Source organism: Dasypus novemcinctus, chromosome 6, assembly GCF_030445035.2.
Source record: "Dasypus novemcinctus isolate mDasNov1 chromosome 6, mDasNov1.1.hap2, whole genome shotgun sequence".
NCBI classification, from domain to species: Eukaryota; Metazoa; Chordata; class Mammalia; order Cingulata; family Dasypodidae; genus Dasypus; species Dasypus novemcinctus.
In genome coordinates, this window is record NC_080678.1 from 31,437,664 (window position 1) to 31,458,240 (window position 20,577).

At 41.9% G+C, this 20,577-nt stretch overlaps 1 protein-coding gene across 3 annotated transcripts in view; it reads left to right on the forward strand.

The window, feature by feature from the left end:
- The window catches only part of SORCS1 (sortilin related VPS10 domain containing receptor 1), a 528,310-nt gene that overhangs the window by 341,878 nt on the left and 165,855 nt on the right, over positions 1–20,577 (forward strand). For all 3 annotated transcript variants that reach the window (XM_058298482.2, XM_071215682.1, XM_058298481.2), the window contains exon 5: positions 16,050–16,123. In XM_058298482.2, the coding sequence (XP_058154465.1) occupies positions 16,050–16,123 (74 nt within the window). The remainder of the gene's footprint in view (positions 1–16,049; positions 16,124–20,577) is intronic.

Below are 20,577 nucleotides of genomic sequence, written 5' to 3' on the forward strand. Positions count from 1 at the left end.
CACAGCAATAATCTTATAACTTATTTAGTGATCGTTTTTGTTCTGCACAGTAGCCTGAACTCAGTGCCTCATGTGCAGGGAAGGTGGTTAGGACACCCAGGTTGCTCAGGTTGCTTGCCTGAGTTCTGTAAACATCTGCAACTGCTTAAGAAGTAAGTGGTAGACCCTGAGGAAGGCATTTTGGAGAAGTAGTTTTTAGCCTGGATGCTTCAGGTGGCCAGTCCCCCGCCCCCATCCCCTAGAACTTGAGAAAGGGTTTTGTGTATATGAATAGGTGATCATTTTGGAGGGTAAAAACCCATAGCTTTTCTAGGATCCTCAAAGGGAAGTATGACCCCTAAAAGGTTATAAACAGTAAGTAGAGGTTTGCTTAATGAGAGAAGTGGCCAGAGAAATAATAACCTAGTTATCAACATAGTTATCTCAGGGCAATTCCTTCTTGGTGGTTGGACTGAAGAAGTCCACTTCTTAAGAAAGCTTGAAATGAAGTTCTGCTATTATACACACACACGTAAATACATATATTCCATAAAATACCAATACTATAAAAAATATATTTTATACTACAGATATAAGATATATATATAGCCATTACCTCTAAGGAACATACCTTTGGAGGTTCAATATAGGCTAATGATAACAAATAAAATAGAATAATAATTAAAATACAAAATATATGTAGGGAAATATGAGAGAGACCCTAGCCATTATAAACCAAAGGGAAAAATTGGTGAAATTTGCAAAATGTGTTATTCAGTCACATCATCCTAAGAATTCTATTTTAAGGGACAATGGAGTTTGTGTTCCTGAGTGTGATGTAGTTGGATTCAGATGTGATCTTTGTTCACAAACCTCTCCTGTTACTTTTATGGGACCTGTGGTTGGCACTGGGTTTAATGTGTACTCAGGGGACCTGAATCTCTGGACTGTCCATGTGATAGCCAGGCCCTGAGCCTCAACAGACGTGCAACTCCCATGCTCTGGTTTATTGGACTTACCCCAGCCAGCTAACAGGGAGGTGAAGAAGGTCAACCACCACACCAGGGAGCCAAGAGTGCCTACAGCTAAAAGCAGGAGAATTGCATCCAGCATCCATGTGGAATCTAAGCCCCCTCTTGATATAGATGTGAAGTGGACATAACCATTCCAGAGTCCACAGGGTGGAGGAATAGAATATGGATTAGAGTAGACTTACTGATATTCTATTCATGAACTATTGTGATAAGTAATCGAAAGAAATATAGTATTAATGTGGAGAAAGTGGCCATGGTAGCTGCTGAGGGTAGGGAGTGGGAAGAAGAGATGTGATGTGGGGGCATTTTCAGGACTTGAAGTTGTCCTGGGTGGTACTGCAGGGACAGTTACTGGACATTTTATGTCCTCCCATGGCCCACCCGGTGGACTGGGGGAGAATGTAAACTATAATGTGGACTACTGACCATGTGGTGCAGCAGTACTCAGAGATGTATTCACCAAGTGCGGTCAATGTCCCATGATGATGGAGGAGATTGTTGTTATGGGAGGAGTGGGGTGAGGGGGATGGGGAGTATATGGGGACCTCATATTTTTTTAATGTAACATTTAAAAAAATAAAGACAAAAAAAGGAAAAAAATTACATGTATTTAAAGAAATGTCGGACCTACATGAGTGCAGAGGATATTCTAGAGTTTCTTGTCTGAGCTGATTTAAATGTTTGGGGTTCTCCCTAAAGGCAGGGGAATTGTGTAAGCAGCTTTCCAAGGTCTCTACTGACATGAGCATGCTAGGGGAAGCAAATTAAAATTCTTAGAATTGGAGTTTTATTCATGCTGCCCTTACTGCCAAATAAAATGCACATTAGGTCTAAAAATAGAAAGGATTTACAATTAGTATTTTTTTCCCCTTGAGCAGCCTTGCTACCATTCGGCAGAATATACAATTTCATTTCTGGAGAGGAGCCATGGTGCATCTGGTCCAGGATGTTGCAGTTAGCAGAAGTGAGGGCTGAGTGGCTCAGGACACAGAGTATCAGTCCTCTAATCTCCTATGTTATTGTATTTTATTCGACAGTTTGTTAATTTTTTTTTTCCTTTATGCTAGCAGCAATTGAGGGCCAGATATACCAGACTAAGTGAAAACTATGAAACTTTGCAGTTGTGCTGGAGGAGATGCCCAAAAATGGGACATACATGTCCCAGCCCTTCAAACAGTGTACCCTCTAATCACTGTGGCAGGGTGGATGGACATCCCTGGAGGACGCCTGGCCTATAGTTCCAACTCAGCCACTCTCAGTGACCGGCACTTAATGTCAGCTCCCTAGGCTGTAAAGATGTGTTTGTATGGATAGTTGTAATTGCAGATACACTACCAATGTGATGGAACAAAACCAAATGTTAAACCCACATTCGCAAGACCCTCTACATGGTGCAGTGTTGGCAAATATAACTGTATCAAGGGTTTTTCAATCCATCTGGGAGAGAGAGTATTTAATATATAGAGGTTCACCAGTCATCTAAGAAATGGACAAAAACACAGTGATCGGACAGACACATAATAGATACCCAGTCACTCTTGGCTGGATGAGTTATATGACATTGGTAGTACAAAGTTCAAGAGATGGAAATCTAGTGATCTAGCTACTCTGGAGGTCTTATGAAATGATGTCACTTGGAATTTAAGGAATATGATATCTATGGGCATGGAGAAAGAGGGTACATCTTATGTAAGAGGCATGGCATAAGCAATCATAAAGTTTAGGAAAAACATATTGATGAGATTGTGAATTTTTCAAATAGGTTGAAACTGAAATTTGGTGAAACTAATCATAGTAGAGATGAGACTTTTAGAACCTACTTGTGACTATGTTCAATTATAAGCAAAGGGATCTTTGCATTTCTAATTAGGGGCCTTTTGAGAATGTTAAGGGAAGAGCAATGTACTCAGAGTACAGATTCCAAGGGTTCATCTGGTGGTAATCTAAGGATGGATTCCAAGGGTTCACCTGGTGGTAATCTAAGGATGGATTCCAAGGGTTCATCTGGTGGTGATCTAAGGATGGACCGTAGTGATAGGAAGTCAAGAGCAGGAAGAACAATAAGGATGATAGCCAGTAGCATTGGCACCAGATGCTGAGGGTCTGGACCTGAGGGTATCTTTTGTGACCATAGATCCGATTAATCCTATCATTTCAGAGCTGGAATCGGCTGGAACAAGTCTCTCTTTTTGTAGCAAATCAACCAAGTCTTTGAGAGGTTATTGAATTTTTTCAAAGGGCAAACCACTAATTGCTATCATATGTGGAAGTGCAATGAACAGAATGAAACCCTACATGAAATTTGAAAGGGCTCTCATTCTTGAGGGTGGCATCTTGATATTGATGGATGGTCAAAGTCTAGCCTATTTGCCTACCTCTCTGTTTCTCCAAGAGTGAATAAAGGAGAAATCATCCTGGGAAAAAATAATTGTGGATCATTTGCCAGTATGAGAGTGGCTCAGAGAGGACCTCCAGATCTCAAGGCCTTGAATCACAGGGTGAAAGAGTAGAGCATTAGCTGAGTGTGGAGTGGGTCACAACCATCAGAGGAGCCATTAGCTGATGGCATTGGCTGGGAGTCAAGTGGAGAGGGGCTGTGGCCACTTAGATGGGTCAGTGATATGGAAATAATAGCTGGCAATCACCCATGAATCATGGAGCTTTTAGCATTGATGAGATGCTGCAATGGGCACCAAGGAGGGCCCCATGCTGCTCTTGGCAGAGCTATGACTCTGGGAACGGGAACATTTATTCTTTCAAATAAGTATTGCTCATCATTTTTTCCATGACAGCTGCTATTGCTGCTGCTGCAGAACTTTCAACTAATATCTTAGCCTCAGTGCTAGGATTTGCTCTGCTGGGTGCTGGTTTATATTAGACTCTAGGGAACAGAATCCTCAGGCAAGGGATATTGTCTCTTAGAAAGAACCTTTTGAGGTGGGAACTCTTTCAGAACTCACCTGTGAACAGTCTATTTTTCTCTTACTTGCTTTCTTCTTTGTCTTTTCAAACACATTCTCCCTCTTGTGGACTCATAGCCACCTTTATTTTTCCCTTACTGCTCTGGTATTGCTTTTCCTCTCCTTCAAGGAATGAGACAATGGTTGAAGGCCCAGGGGACAGTACCTGGATCGGGGTTAAGAACACAAACTCCTTTGCATTCTGTGCTGTTCTGCTCTGACTGCATTTTATCTTGGATGCATGCACACCCAGTGAAGGCTTATTGATGCAAACATTTTAAGGGACTTGGAGTTTTTTTGAACAGATTGTCTTCTCTGGCCCAAGATAGAGTTTGGCTGGCTATCACTTACTTCCAAGGAGGCCAGGTTTAAAAAGAAAAAAAAAAAGTTGCTTTTATCAGGGAGAAATGTGTATGGCCAAAAGCTTTCAGGATTCACAAAATTAGGATGTGTGATGTTTTAGTCTTTTTTTCTTTGAGGGATAAATCTATTTATGATAGTCAACACCTAAGTGGTTGCCAAAAGGTAAAAGCTCTCTTGTGGGGACATATGGCTATTCAGACACTACTAGAATGACTGAAGGGAAACAATGTGAGCCTTTTTCTCTTTGACATTCTTAAAGGAGTAACCTGAATGCTTAGAAAGTGCTGTTTCCAGACTTAGGGAGATAGAAATAGGAGCTACACTCCTTGGTCTCTGAAGAGCCCAATAGCTTTTTATGTTTTTATGAGGATGTGCCTTTGGAAAGCCCTGGAATTTCCAGAAAACTGAACATTATAGACATGATGGAAATTCTATGTTAAATGGGCAGAGGGATACTGGACTTGTAAAGTCACAGTCACAGCCCCTAGACTTCTTAAAAAGCAATAGTGACTCACTCCTGGAATAGTCACTATGAGGAATTCCATAGCATTGATTATAGAAGCAACAAAATCCTACTTTTCATGTTTTTAAAAATTTCTATAATTTTAGCAATAGGCAAACCAAGCATTATCCTCACTTTTTCTGTTTCTTTGCATTTGGAAGGCAAGCAGATAGGAAAAAGGAGACAGGGTCTCTTATTCCGTTGCTGGTTTTCCCCTACTTTTTTTTTCTTGATAAAGGAAACTACAAGGAGGGTTTAGCAGCAGGCTGAGCCTACCAGATTACATCTTTATTTTAATTTGGCAATAAACTAGTGTACAAACTGTGCTATAAAACATTGCCTCCAACGGCATCTCTCAGTCTGTCTTAAAGACTCACTAAATATGATGTGTTGGGAAACATTTGAAATGAGAGAAAACAAAGAACAAATGTGATTAAAGGAAAAACCAGGAGAAAAGTATAAGACTGTGTATATACTCCGGCTTTGAGGGCAGTCCTGGGCGCAGTGGGCTCTTAGCCTCTCCATTGAGGGTTATGCTCAATGAGCTATTTGTAAAGGGGAGAGTCTGCCATGTTGCAAAATGAACATGAGCACTTCTGAACCTCAGACTCCTGAGTAGCCCAGAGAGGAGGCCCATGCTCTGCTTGGCCAGGCAAGGCCTCCTCTTTCGGTAGCTTGAGAGAAGGGGCTGCCGCCACTGTTTGTAACAGGTAGGACCACTTTGCTCCAGCCCTGTACAGTTTGCTTTTTTCTCCCTACCCTGTCGTTGTCCAAGTCCATCCATGTCATGAACTCTGTGCATACACAGACCAGCAAGCAATGCAACTGAACAAAGCCATCTGGGTGCAGGCTGTGGGACACTGAAGAGCAGGTGTTCATTTAGAAGGGGACGGGGGTACTGTTACACACCAGCCTGCTGTTCTTGCCAGGGGGCTGGCAGGTCCCACAGGTCCCCGTTTAGACCTTCAGATTTTTTCAGAGAAGTCATTCTTTCTTTTTTTTTAATACTATGATATTTTCTTCTTTTTAAGTATTTACAGCTAATTCAAAAGTTTAGAAACACACACACACTGTGCAGTGCTCATGAACCTTTACCTGCTGCCCTGTATTAGCACCCACATCACATTTTGACTTCTGAGCAAGAAAATTTAGCCCTCAGGAGTTACTCAGTCAGCCTTGTAGAGTTTTCTTTACCTTCTTCCTCTCTATGGACTTAAAAAAACTTCCCTTTTTCCTTTTCCTTCCATATTTTCCATTGTAATTGCTTTTCTCCTGCCCATGGATCCTTATGTGGATTTTACTTTAGGGAGTGCTGAATTGTTTTATCGTTTTAAGGAAAGACATCCAAATAAGTATATACTTCTACAAAGGGTGGACAAAATCTTTAAGACAGTTTTTTTTTTGTTTTTGTTTTTTTGGTTACAATCCATTTTGTGGCCATTCTATAAGGAGGGAACATTCACAAGTTTACATTTTCTTACTTATTCTGGAGCTCTGTGAGTCAGCAGTCCTGCCTGAGTCCTGATTTCCTCCAAATTCCAAAGAATTATCATTTATGAAAGAAATAAGAATTCCTAAATCTTGCATGTTGGCCTTACTATCAACACTTGCTGGATATGTATAAGTTGTATGCAAATCAAAGTACAGGTGTGAAAGAGGGGAAACAGTTTTTATAATGGAGATTTTGTTCACAAATAGTTGAATGCTAATTAGCATTCTCTATGTAAATCTTGAAGGCTGGCTTTGAGTTCAAAATAGATGGAATAGAAATATAGAATAGGAATTGGTTAGAAAAGGAAAAACATACTGGCAATGTATTTGGTAGCCAAAGATAGAATTTTTAGTATTTTGCAAAAAAATAATGAAAAAAAAAGAATTACTTTTGGTTTCTCCCTTTTTCAGTCTTTTGATTTCATTTAGACAATTTCATATCTATTCTTATCATGGCTGCTTGAGCAGGCCTTGTTTCCCAGGCCTTCCCTGGGAAACAATGACTACCTGATAAGGGAATGAAATAACTTTTGCAAAAACTCAGTGGTCCTGATTTCTCACCACTGGTAGACAATAGAATAAGTTGGACATGAGTGTCAGGAAGTTGCTTAACTATGAAGTGGAAGTAATAATAATATCACCTGTTTCATAGGACAAAGTGTTGAGATAAGGTGAGTAAAGCATTTAGTACAGAACTTGGCACATGGGAAGCATTGCATTGAAGGTGGCCAATAGTACTATTCAGAATCCTGTCAGGTAGCAGATCTGGTGCAGTTTAGCTGGAATTAGACATGAACGAGCTTGAGCACTAGTCAGTCTAGTGTCTGGTCAGTATCTGGAAGTCTAGGCACTTTGGTCAATGTTGAGTGTCTTCCTAGGCAATCTAGAAAAAATACTGTGGAACCAGAATGTCTGAAGCTAGGCAGAACGGTGAACTGGTGCAGAGAAAACATTATTGATTATAGTAACAGTAAACCATTAAAGTTAAAATATTTATCTTCACAGTAACTCTATTTGTTTTTGAATAGACCCTGTAGCACCTTAATGTCAAAAGGACAAGATTGAAATAAAAGACAAATAGATCCTTGAAATTCAACCTCCTGGGGATATTCAAATGATTTCTGCACAAGCACAAACACTTGGAAAACTGATATCTACCTAATGCTATCACACTTCCCCAAGGCACTGCATTAAGTAAAAAGGCACTCAGTTATTTATAAGAAATATGTTGAGCATTATATACCATGCTGGTTTGGCAGGATTTCCATGTGCTTGAAATTTCCCAATGTCAGAGCTGATTTCTAATCTCATGAATATGTAAATAATTTAAGTATCCAAGTACAAAACTGGCAATTAGAGTGGAAACCAGGGAGCTTGCTAAATGTCAACCCCAATGCTTGTTTATAAAACAAATTCTCAAGCTGAAATGCCATCATATGCAAACAAGGAAAGCCTGCATTCACCTTAGATACCATGTTAAACAGAGTTGTAGCATTATTTTTGAATTGCTACCTGAAACAGCTTGATCTACCTATTCCAAATGCTTTGAAAGACATGGGCTACAAGAATAAGGAGAACAGGATGTTTTTAAAACAAGTGATTGGGATTAAGCTTTAATAAGCACAGTTATGCTGTTTGGTAGCTGTTTAGGCTTTGAAATAGAGCTGTATCTTTGCTTGTGCAACTTTTTTGGCCAGACCTATTCCTTGCCATCAACATTTGCCTGAATGGATTCAAGATGCCTCCTTAATCCAGACAGTGGCCTGGGCCAGTTTGAAGGATATTTGATCTCATAAGAAGGCCTGGGTCTTTTTCTTAAATGAGCTCAAGAGATACCTGGAAAATACCTTTCTCTAAAGAGGACCCTTTAGTAATTCAGTAATGCTAAGATTTCCCTTCATTCCTCCAAGTTAAGAACGGTTACAATCAAGGATGTTTCCAGGTAGGGTGAGCTGGGATGGGGAGAGGGATGGTTTGGGTTGGGGAAGAATTTTGGCCTCTTGAAATAGGTACTGTTGGTGAATTTTTTAAACTATGATTTTCATACTTTTTTTAAAGGAGGTACCGGGGATCGAACCTGGGACCCATATGTAGGGAAACAGGAGCTCAGTCACTAGCTACATCAGTTCCCCTATACTTCTCAAAAACATTAAAATATTATTTTGTCTAACCTCCTAACTTCAGGATATTGTAAGTCCAAATTTCAGATAGCACAGTGCATATTACAAGAGATCCAAGACCCAGCCGGTATCTCCTAGCTGGCGAGAGAAAACCAGACTTCGGTGCTCTGCCTTAAACTGCCAGGTTCCTTTACTGAGCTACCCTCTTTATATAAGTATGGTCAAGTGAAAAGGCAAGGATGCAGAGCTCCAAGGCTCTTGCTCTCCTTATTTGCTTAATTCTAATGTCTGCCTGGCAGGAGAGAAAATATTTCTGAACGAGAAAACCTGTGATCCAAAGCCAGGCAACATTAGCAGCTCTAGGAAAGGCCAGGTTAAGCACTACTCAACCTCAGAGGCTGGGGCATGGATAGAAGCTTTATCTAGGTTCCTCCTTTGCTTCCTGAAAGTCGAGAAAAATAAAGCAGCTCCATCTTCTTCTCCCTGACGTTCCTCCATTCCTCAGGGTCTATGGAGAGCTAAGTCTGAGGGCAGCAACCAGTAGCAGAAAGGGAAGAGGGCAGAGAATTAATATTGCCATTTGCTGCCTAACAAGCACTCTGCTAAGCATTTCACATTTCTCCTCTCAATTCTTATTCTAAACATTAGATGTATCATGATGCCTGTAGCATATGGGGAAACTGAGGCTTGGAGGGTTAAGAAAACTCTCCAAGACAGCAAGCATATCAAGGGATTGATAGAACTAGGGATCTAAAGTCTAGGTGTGACTATGTCCAAATTAAGTCCTCATTGCACCAAAACACTCACCTCTTCAGAAAAGTCATTGAACAATCATTTCTTCCTTTTTCAATTGACTGTTTTTCTTTTTTTATCAAACTATATCCAACCATGAGCCCCCTTCCCTCTGACAGATGCTTCGATATCCATTTTGAGAGCTGAGCCTCACAGCAGAGGGAGGACCGGTGTTGGAAGATCACTCAGGAAAGGAAGGGGGAAAGAGGGAAGTCTCCTCAGGGTTCTCCCGGCAGCTGACTGCATTTCATCACACCAGTGTCTGACGTGTGGAGAGACACACTGTGGTGCTTCCATCATCTCCTCCTCTATCCAACCTTGCAACCAACCTTCCCTGTTTCTCTGAGTCAAATATCCCCCTGTCCAAACAAAACCAAGTGGACTTTGTGAAGTGACTGGATTTGGCTGCTGTTTTTGCTGTTGTTGTTTTATATGGCCCCCTTCCCTACTGCTCACGCCCGCCAGCCCTGACTAATCAGGCTCTCATTATCTCTTACCTGCACCATTGCAGTACCTTCTAAGTGATTCTCTACCCTCCACTCCATCTTCACACTGCTAATGGATCCATCTTCTAGAGGCACACTTCTGATTATGTTCAGTGACAATTTTCTCCTTCAGTTTATTTTTATATATTACTACTGCTGAGGTTCACCATCTATGCATTTATTTATTTTTTATGCATTTAAATAACATTTATTGAAGGTCATTTCTTTTTATCATCCACCCCTTGATATGGAGGGATGTGTGATGTAGATAGTTATTTTAGCTTCTAATTATTTAATCTTATATGTGTTTCTGCATCCATGTTGGAGAACCTTTAAGACCAAGATTTCATCTTATCCTTTTCATCTAGACTTCCAGTCTTGGGTGCACAGGAGTGTCCATAAATCTGACTGGCTCAGGGTGGCATATTGACCCTTACTTCACAGTCAGCCTCAGTGCCATATGTCTAATCCCCTAAGCCTCACAGTTCCAAGTCAAACTGTGCGGTGTGTGACAGACTTCAGTGACAGTTGGGGAATGGCCAGTGACAGATTTGATAAATCCCGCCACGGGAGAGATTGATGGAGCCAACAACACGTCATCATTCCTGCTCACTCTTCATCAGTAGAGCCTGAGCGCCCTTGTCTGTTGACCTTGGCAGTATTTGGACCTAGGCTACATCATCTCCCCTAAAGTTTCGGTAGGTTTGTGCCTACCAGACCTGGTCCCAGGCTCCCTTTGTAGCCTCAGCTCTCACCTTACTTCTGTTTAAGGCATTCCAGCCAAACTGAGTCTCTGGTTACTGACAAAACAAAAATGAAACACCACTCTGGGCTTTGTTGCTTCGGTTCCTTTGCTCAGACTGGCCCATTCTCTCTGGAACCCCCTTTTCTCCACATCTCCATATTAAGAAATGTAATTGCGTTCCAAATCCCACTTCAAATGCCTTTTCAGACTCCCAGCTCTCCTCCCCTAAATAGGCCATCCATAGTGCACCGAACAGAATATCACACGTTACAATACCTTATCCTCTGGTAAACTAGCTTTCTCCTTGGAGGAACTCGCAAGCTATTGAGCGGGGGCTTCATTGTGGCTCTGTCTACATCTATGCCCTGTAACGACTGGCCAAGGTAAAGATTTGTGTCAGCACTTTGTGACATTTTGTGTAATTATTTTAGGTACCCAATTGTGGTTTTCCCTTAGTGAGCTCTGATTCCTTCCTGCATTGTGTAACCAGAATCATCAGAGCGTTTTTCTGAAGACTGTGGCTTTCTCAGGACTGATCTGCTTTCTTCCTGCTGAGGCTAGTAGAGGCAAGAACCTGAAATTTGCAATGCCTCAGGCCTGGCATGAGGAATTTATTTGAAGTCCTCAAGGTACCATCTCTTTTCTTGCTAAAAAGAAAGCCAGGAACAGCAGCGAGAACTGGAGAATCATGAGGTAGACGAGTGCTTTGTACCGAGGCCATCCCCAGGGCAGTATTAGGATGAGGCAAATAAAATAGGACTGGCAGGGTTTTTTTGCTAGCCTTTTTGAGGAGTGCAATTTGCAGGCCCCCTGCCTCCAAAATGTTAAAGGCAGAGAAGGAAAGAGGAGTGAGTAGGCAACCTTGAAAAGAGCCGCCAGCAGGAAGTGTTCCGCCAGTGGGAAAGCCTCTCTGAGAGCTTGTGTGGAGGAGACCTGGACACCCGCCTCCTACCTGGGAGAGTGGCGGCAGGAAGCTTTGTGGTGAACAGTGCTGACCCCCTCAGCTAATGACCTGAAACACATTACCACAACTCTTAGTTTCTGTGGAACTGTGTCCTTGTACTAATTCCCTAGCAGTAAAAGAAAATTCATCATGTGTAACAATCTAACAATTTGAAAAGAGAGGCTACACTGATTCAATTTAGAAATATTGCAAAGACTTGCTAGAGACAGTTAACAATGGCAAACTTGCACATTAATATAAGGAAGTTGACTTTCACTTCCAAGGAAGATGCTACTCTTTTGGGGATGCATCCAAGGTGTGAATAGTAAGAAGACAGCATATGAAAGCTGAAAATGACTGTTAATTGTCACTCCCCCTCCCCTTCTTTTACCCCAACTTAATCTGCTATGTATTAGGGATCCTGAGCAAAGTCCATACATCCCACTCTTCCCCCTCCCTCAGGTATTTTGTTCCCCACTGTGGCACCTTCTTTATTCCCCTGTGGATCCAGGGCACACCATTCAATTAGCAGTTCTGCAGGCCTCCTGAGAGTGGCGCCAGAGATGTCTGAACAGTTGGTTAAAAGCTCACAACAAAACTAACCCTGGTGATTACATCCTTTGCAATTAAGAATATTTTTATCTGCATTCTCCTTAAAGCAGATAAAGGCAGATGGCCAGGAAACAAGCCAATGTGAGAGATGTCTTAGAAAAAACAACAGCAAATCATACCTTCAGGAGAGGAACATGGCGGGAAGAAGTGTTGACAGCCCTATACCAGTCAAGTGACAAGGCAGTGGGTTGGGCCCTGAGGCTGGTAATAGATTCCAAGCATGGACAAGAGCTGGGTTTGTGCTTATTAAAAGATACTTACTAAGACAGGGAAGTGGTCTCAGATATTTCAGAATAACTCTAGACAGGAAGGAATTTCTGCCTTGCATTCTTAGTTGAACAGATTCCCTTTCTCAAATTTCTGTTTCTTCAAATTTTTCCAATATTTATTCCAATGTTAGCAAAACAAAAACAAAGTCCATCAAGGAATGGCATTCTTGGGTGCATGATAGAGAGTTAATAAATGAACATCATCCTCCTAAAACTTGTTCAAATTCTTTCTCTCTTGCTCTCTCTCTCTCGCCTGGGCATTGCGGGAGAAAGCTGCTGCAGCTTTCTGTGATGTGACAGATAGTAATGATGGTGCTCAGTTCTGGGTTCTGACAGTCAAAAGAAACCTTGGAGCTGGAGACAGACAGGGAAGGAAATAAATCTTATTTATTTAGGTGCTGCCAGCTCTGTGAATTTTATTAAGGGACACCAACTCATTTTCCTTGAAAAGCGTTACACTGGTGGCAGAGACAGAGCCATTGGGTAAACTGCTTTGCTACTCTTCCCTTCTTTGTGGAAGAGAACTTTGCTGTTGGACTTTGTAGTTTTAAGTAACATAATCTTGCATGGTTGTGAGTTGATCCCTCCCTCCCCTTTTTTGGTATAACCCTGGACTGGACAATTAACCGCTTTGGGAGAGAATTTGAAGTAGGTGGAGTACATGTAAAGGCTTTGTTTGGGAGTGAATATGTATTCAGACTTTGCTTGTACATCCTGGGGAGTTTCAAATGCATTGATATTTATGGATTTTTTTTTTTTTTTTTAAGTACAGGCCTCTAGCTATAGAGCCACGGAAGCAAACATTTCTCTCTGGTGAAATATCTTTGTCCATTCATTGGGAAATCTAGGTTTTCACTGGGTAGGTTCTTCACTAGGGGGTTTGCATGGTCAAAACCAAGACTTCTTTTTTCTCGATTATCTCCTATGTGCAAGGCGCTAGATAGATTACCGAAGGACAGAACTCCTGGCATCTAAAAGTTTTGCAATCTCACTAAAGAGATTAGGAAACCTCTTTTGATAGGCTACTAAGCCAGTTAAATATAACTATATGGCCTGTAATTCGATAGCATCTGTTGTACCGTGGGTCTTTGGAGATGAAACCAGTAGGGGTCTTAGTGGGCAGAGAAGAGTTCATGAAAGAGGTGGCCTTTGATCTAGGCCTAAAGAGAAGATGGGGCGAGGGGGCAGGAGGTCTTGGAGCCACCGCTGCCGGGGTAGGCAGCAACTGACGTGGTGGGGGAGAACGTGCCCGAGTGGGAGCGGGACAGTGAGAAAGCCCCCAGACCAAAGGGTACGTTTCAGAAGGTGAGGTTAGAAAGGGTGGAACTGCACTGGATGAGAGAGGCTCAGCTTATGGGATCGTTTCATATGTCCCCTGCTTGAGGGGTGTCTGGGTACTCCAAGTGACAAAGCATCCCCTTAGAGGATAGAAACAAATGTCATGTGGACATCTGATGGGTCTTTGGGCTGCAAACCCAAGCCTAGAGGATCAGGTGAAAAGGATACAGAGAAAAACAGCAACAAAAACCAAAAACAGATGCTGGCACCTGACAGTTCCTCAGATTTCTATGCGGGAGCAAAGATGGCAACCCCTTGGTGTAGCCACGTGTGAGGCTTTGGAGTTTATCTGGGATTCTTTCAGGATGTACACAAGCCCGGCCTTCACACTCAGAGTGATAAAAATGATAATAGTGATTTCAGTATTCTGAACGCCCCTGAGCCCGTTGCATTTGCATTGAACTTCACATAGCATTCTAAGCATACAGTGCTGTGGAGACCTAGACACCCCCGACAGCGTGACCCAGGCCGCTTCTAAGCTCATAGAAAGAAGTGCAGCTCTAGGTTTGAAGAGGAAGAGAGCAAGGTGAGAAGCAGAAGCATGGACTTCCGGACTGCAGACTTGCCGCTGTTACATAAGCCTGTGTGCCAAAACACAGTGTGTTCAGGACATGCAGGGGCACGAGAAGCAGGGCATGCTTCCTCTGGTGGCTTGGGTTCCAGTTCAGAGGGAGGGAGCTGTCCCTGTTAACTTCATCAGGGGAGCTGTCTCCCCATCTCTCCTCTTCTTGAAAGGAAGCAGAACATGAAATGTACCCAAGAAACCTTTCTACCCTAGGCATGACAGGGAGAGGAAAACCTAATAAAAAAAGACTTAGAAAGAAATAGCCACAGATTCCCCTTGGCCAGATGCTCAAATACTGTGTAAGGGGACCCAAATCAGCTGCTTGCTTTAGTAGCCAGATGTTTCCAGGCTTTTTTGGTTTCAGGATATTTTCATCAGAGACACACAGTGTTGTAACAAGTTCTTTCAAGGGTCAATAAATACTCGGCTGAGCTGAATTGTTCATTGGGCATGCCTGGTGCCTCTGCAGCCTCGCTGAGTCACTGGGTGAGTCATTTGTCCCCCACTGAGTCCAGGGCTTAGGGAGAAAAGAGAAGGCCAGGAAGTCATGGTGCACAGCGCAGGGTGACTCAAGAGCCATTCGCCATGGGAGCTGGCAATGAACTAGTGGAGGACAGAGATGTGGGTGCGTTACCAACCAGGCCAACAGCAGAAAAAAAGATATTCCAAATGGTATTTTCGAATCAGTGGCCAGATGCCATGGCAACCAGAATAACACGAATATCTGAGCTGCCATCAGAGGATACTTGTGGAGGCAGATGAGGATTCCACGGTACTGTGAAGTTTATCAGAGAGTAGCACAGATGATGAGTGGACAGTGAAAAACAGGACATGAGAGAAGAAAGACATTGGAGGGTGGTTTATGTGGCTCATCTCCTGAGCTCGGAGTCTCTGTGGTTGTCTTTGGAGAGTACTGAAGCAGTGCAGCAAATGGATCTGAAATCTTACCAGCTGTGCAACCGTCTGTAAAATGGCCATCAGAGCAGTCACTACACCCCAGGGCTGGTGTGTGGGTAAAACAACACAGTGCGTTTGGAAGTACCTGAGTCATGGTAGGAGCTTCGTCAGTGTCAACTGCTGTTGATATAGTCCGGTTACTCTGGTTCATGCCGCAAGATAATATCGGCCCCTCATTGCCCGCAGGGTCACTGCTGGCCTTTATGTGCCATGCAAAGCCTTTCCTAAGCTGTCCTCAACCTGTTCATCCAACGCGATTCCCTTCTAATACAGGCCTTGGCTTCGGCCAGACTTGTTTACACCCCGACCCTGCATGTGTCACTCTCTGACCCACGCTGCTTCCTTTGTGAGGAATGCCGGCCCCGGTTTTGTCAATTTGAATGCTGCCTGTCTTTCAGGTCCCAAGAAATCCCCACAACATCTTCACAGCTGTCTCTTATTGACTGCTGGGTCTCCTCCCTCTGCATTCCTTTTATCGCTGGCTGTCTCCTGTATTTCCTGTTATTTTAGTCAGGACCGAGTTGTACTATGTGCCTGTTTTGCACTTGTTTGCTCTGCACATACTAGGCCAAGTGGTACAGCGGGTGGTGTTGCCAGGCAGACCTGGGTACGAGTCCCAGTTCCTTTCACTGCTTTCTCTGTGTGGGTTCTCCAACAAGCCATTTAACTCTTACTGAGCCTCAGTTTTCTCACCTGTAAAATAGGAATATTAGTATCTGCTTTGCGGAATTTATGGGAGGAGTAGAGGTAATGTAAGATGGATGATGAATCTGGCATATGGCAGATGATCAATTAATGGTAGAAACTATATTATATTAGCAGTGATATTGACTAAATGATGAGATAGTTGTGCATTCAGTGGTGGTTCATGGTGCTAATTTCTCTTCTCTACAGTTATACAGCTCTGCTGAATTTGGGAGAAGGTGGCAGCTTATCCAGGAAGGGGTCGTACCAAACAGGTTTTACTGGTAAGTCTCACTGAGTTTTGCAGCATGCTAAGGTATCACCTAGTAAATGGGCATTGGAATCTCTTTGCAATGAGTTCTTGGATAAGAGGTCTGTTCATATTTGGATGTGTCCACCTCCCCATAGGACTGGATCTGACTTTGCAGGAATAAACATTTTTAAATTGTGTCACAAATTCCTTAATAAACACAAATAGACCATTGATATTGGGAAACTTCAGATGCTTTGCTACATTTTGAGGGTAACTGTGAGACAGATATTTAAAATATTACAATTGTGATTTTTCTTATTAAACACATTATACATATGTTGCATGTTAAAATAAAGGTTTTCTCTATAATTGAGCATGTCTTATTTAGTCTAAAATAGGTGTCCCTTCCACTTCTGATTTCAAGGCTTCCAGACTTGTCCTGGTCATTTGTAACACAACCAGTATTCCTAGTTTCTTAGGCATCCTTCCACAGAAGTCCTATGAATTACCAAATGTATATATGTATGTTTGCATTTATATAAATATTAGTCCATGCACACTGGTCTATCCCTTGTTTTTTGAAAGGATGCTGTTAACTATATAGGCATGTATTTAAGTGACTGAATAGTATTTCACTTTAAGGAATGATCTCAAACATGTGTTTAAATATCCCTTGTTCACATCATTCAGAATAAACTCCCTGCAACTGCAGCAGTAAAAGTATCCCCCCTTTACTCCTTATGAAATCACACTGCCTTGCCTCAGCCTCTCCACTTAAACACAGAACCCATCACTGAGGCACCTCAATCTCCCAATTCTATCAATTTCATATGAACTTCTAAGAAGAATGCATTTTTATCTTTCTCATTTTCAAACACTACCCTAAAACCCCTGTGGGAGTTGAAAGCCAGAGAACCTCATTAGAGAATTTTCTTAAAAAGCTGGTGAAACTGCCTGGAAAACTAAAAGGCAACCTTATGCAAACAAACTGGCTCAAAGGTAGCTCATAGAGACTTCTATATAGAATGATACCTTTTTTCCTATCATAAAGAGACATTTATAATTAAAGAGTGTTTTGTCTTATAGAAGCTTATTCACCTCTCTGCAACTACTGCTCTTTTTCAGGAATGGGTCAATTCTTGCTCACACAGTCCAAATTGGCTTCTCCTTCCTCCAGAAATTTATCTCTAACCCTCACTGATTCTCCCTTCTCTGATCTGCATTAATTCTCTTCTTCTCCCCCTCATTTTGTTCCTTATTCATGAGATATCTTGTATCCCTGTGGGTTTGCCTATAAATTATTTAAAAAATTAAAATCTTTTGAAAGGTGGGTTTTTTTCTTTTTCTTTCTCTTTTTTTAAAAATTGCCTCCTCTCCTTTGCTTGATAGAATTTTCACATAGAAAGGCCTCAGATATTAATAAGTAAATGAGGTACTGATAAATGGATGTGGTCCTGCTGGCTTATCCTGGAAATGAAGTTGATGCTTTGCCAATGAGAAAGTGTGAGGGATAAATCTTTCCTCCAGTCCCGTTTCCAAGTGGTTGTACATATCTGCACATAGTACCCAGCAAGAGAGGATGGAAAGTAGTAATTCATAAAGGACCAATAGAAGCAATCAAAAGCACTGACTAAAAGGATGGACAAGGAAGAGGAGCTTAAATGGCAATATTTCCTCTGGAAGTGGTACACAATGTTTTCTAGCTCAATGGAAGTCTATATACACATTATCAGGATAAAGCCACAGACCTTATCAGTGCTTTGGGTGGTACTAATTGCATCATTCTTACCTATTCCTTAAAAGGGCTCTCTATCTGAAAGCTCTGATTAGCTTAGGAAAGCCCTTGAGGCTATACATATCAAATGTCATAAAATTATCAGTTTTATAAAAGCACTATCCATGATGATGTATAAATTCTAATTCATCTGTCTGTTAAGTAAAACAAATTAAAATCCTCCCTCTGCCTTTGGGAACAGAGAGAGAGAGATGTATCTCCCTCATTCAAGCCCTAACAGTGTGATAGTATTCAAACCTAAAGCTATTTAATCCTTATCCCAACGTTATGAAGTGAAGTACTTTCATTATCATTAGACACAGAGAGGTAAAGTAACTTGGCCAAGGTCACACAGCCTGAAAGGGACAAAGCCGGATTCAAACACCAGCAGTCTGGCTCCCAAGTCCATGTTCTACTAAAGCAATGTACTACATTGCCACTGTCTCTTGGCATTCTTTTCTGGGTTGGGACTGTGAACACTGGAAATCTAGTTCACACAGGCAGACAAGTGGAGAAAACCCGAAGCTCTTTTGGCCACCATACCTGCCTATGTATCTCTCCAACTGGGCTTAGCAAACAGCCCCCCTGGGTTCTCTAAGCTTGTTGTGTTGTGTGTGTGTGTGTTTTTTTCCCCCCAAGGATGTCTGAGGCCTTGTGAATTGCATAGTGCCATGGTTTTTGATGCAGATCTTTGAGTCTAGGCCCACATGGTCTGCATTTTTCTGATTCTGAGCAACTTCCTTAGGCTGGCAGAAATGGTGTTGATCAAGGTAATATCATTAGACTTGTTCCTGGACACTGATTGCTTCAAATTACATAGGAGCCATGGGGCTGGCTAGGATTACTCAGCAAGCTTAATTAAAAGAAAGCGCCTTTAATCATTTCTGCCCAGAGCCTGAGCTGTGTGGACATGGACGGGACAGAGGGAATTTCTGTAGTGCTAAATCAAATTATTAAGTGGCCATGGGTGATAACATGGCATTTTCCATGGAGAAGAAATGAACAGTAATGTATGTATTTTCCTCATCACCTAACACATTTGAGAAATTATCTTTATTTTGGGTGGCAATGATAACAGCACCCCGGGATGTAATCAGTGACAATTATAAAATAATTATGGAATGTGAATGCGTATCATGCTAGTACTACCATAACTTAATAAGTAAATATGAACTTCTCTCTAAGGAGCGCAGATTGCTTCCCAAACTGATTTACATATTTAAGGCATCTTATGAAACACCTCTTAGCACAAACTTACCCTGAAATAGGATAGGTGCCCTTTTGTTTGAGTGACTGTCACAGCACTCTTGTTCTTTACTGTCTTAGAAATCAATTATAGGGGAGACAGTAGAGCTTGAAGGTTAAAGGGCTTCGGAGACCCTAAGATCTGAGTTCTAGCCTTGTCATTTACTAAGAGATCCTAGGAAAGACACTTAAAACATCTGCATGCCTCAGTCTCTTCCTCTGTAAAATGAAGGAAGTCAATTAAGTGAGCTATTTCTTGTGAATTGGTTACATGCCTTGGTGCCTAAGAGTTCTGTATTAGTCAGGCAAAGGGGTGCTGATGCAAAATACCAGAAAACTGTTGGCTCTTATAAAGCATATTTATTTGAGGTAGAAGCTTACAGATACCAGGCCATAAAGCATAAGCTACTTCCCTCACCAAAGTCTGTTGCCACATGTTGGATCAAGATGACTCCAATGTTCAGCCTCCCTCTTCCTCTTAAGGCATCTTTGCTCCAGCTTCTTCCAATATCAGCTGTAGGCCATCAGTCTTTCTCTCCAGGGCTCGATTGTCTCTGGGTTCAGACTTGCTTCACTCTGCAAGGTCAGCTGTAGATTATCAGGCGAATGGCTCGTCTCTCCTCCTGGGACCTCTGCCATGCCTGTGGAGCTGTCTCTATTCCTCCTGTGTTTTTCTCCTGTATGTTTACTTCCCAGCCTCCAGGATCAAAAACTCCCAACTCTTGTCCTTTGCCTTGTCTTTTCTCTATGAGTCCCCGCCCACCAGAGGGGCATGATGCAACATCCTTCTGACAGCGCCCAATCAAAGCCTTAATCATTATTTAAAAAGTGAAACCTCTGCATCAATATAATCTCATATGCCTGGAGGGTTGACCAGTTTACAAACATAATCCAATATCTATTTTTTGGAATTAATAAACAATATCAAACTGTCACCATTTGTATCTTGTACCCCCTGACTAATATTAATAATAATGGCTAACTTTCTACATCTTTTAGTTTTGTTTGCCCCTGCATGAGCTTCAGTCTCAGGCTGGCTCTGCCCATTCGGTGGCAATGCTGGCCATCATCAGTATTCTGCTTACATTCTACCAGCTTAGAAGCTCTAGCAAAATCAGTCTGCCTTTTGTATTAAAATTTCCAGGAAAAGCCCAGGGATTGAATCAGTGACCTTGAATTTCTCATAAAAATCAGACCTGGGCACATATCTAACCCTGAAAGTGGAAATAGGGGGCGAGGGGTGAGACATAACCAAACTACATGGCTTAGGGTGAGGGGAAAGACGATTACCAAAAAGGAAAGTATGAATTTTGTCATTGTAAGAAGAGAGAATGGATTCTTTTTAAGGAAAATTTACTAATGGAAGCAATGACTGCCAGAAAGGTAAAACTCCATAATTTTTATTTGCATTTGTTGAGTAACTACAATGGTCTAGGCACATGATAAATCATGTTCCTTTTGATCCT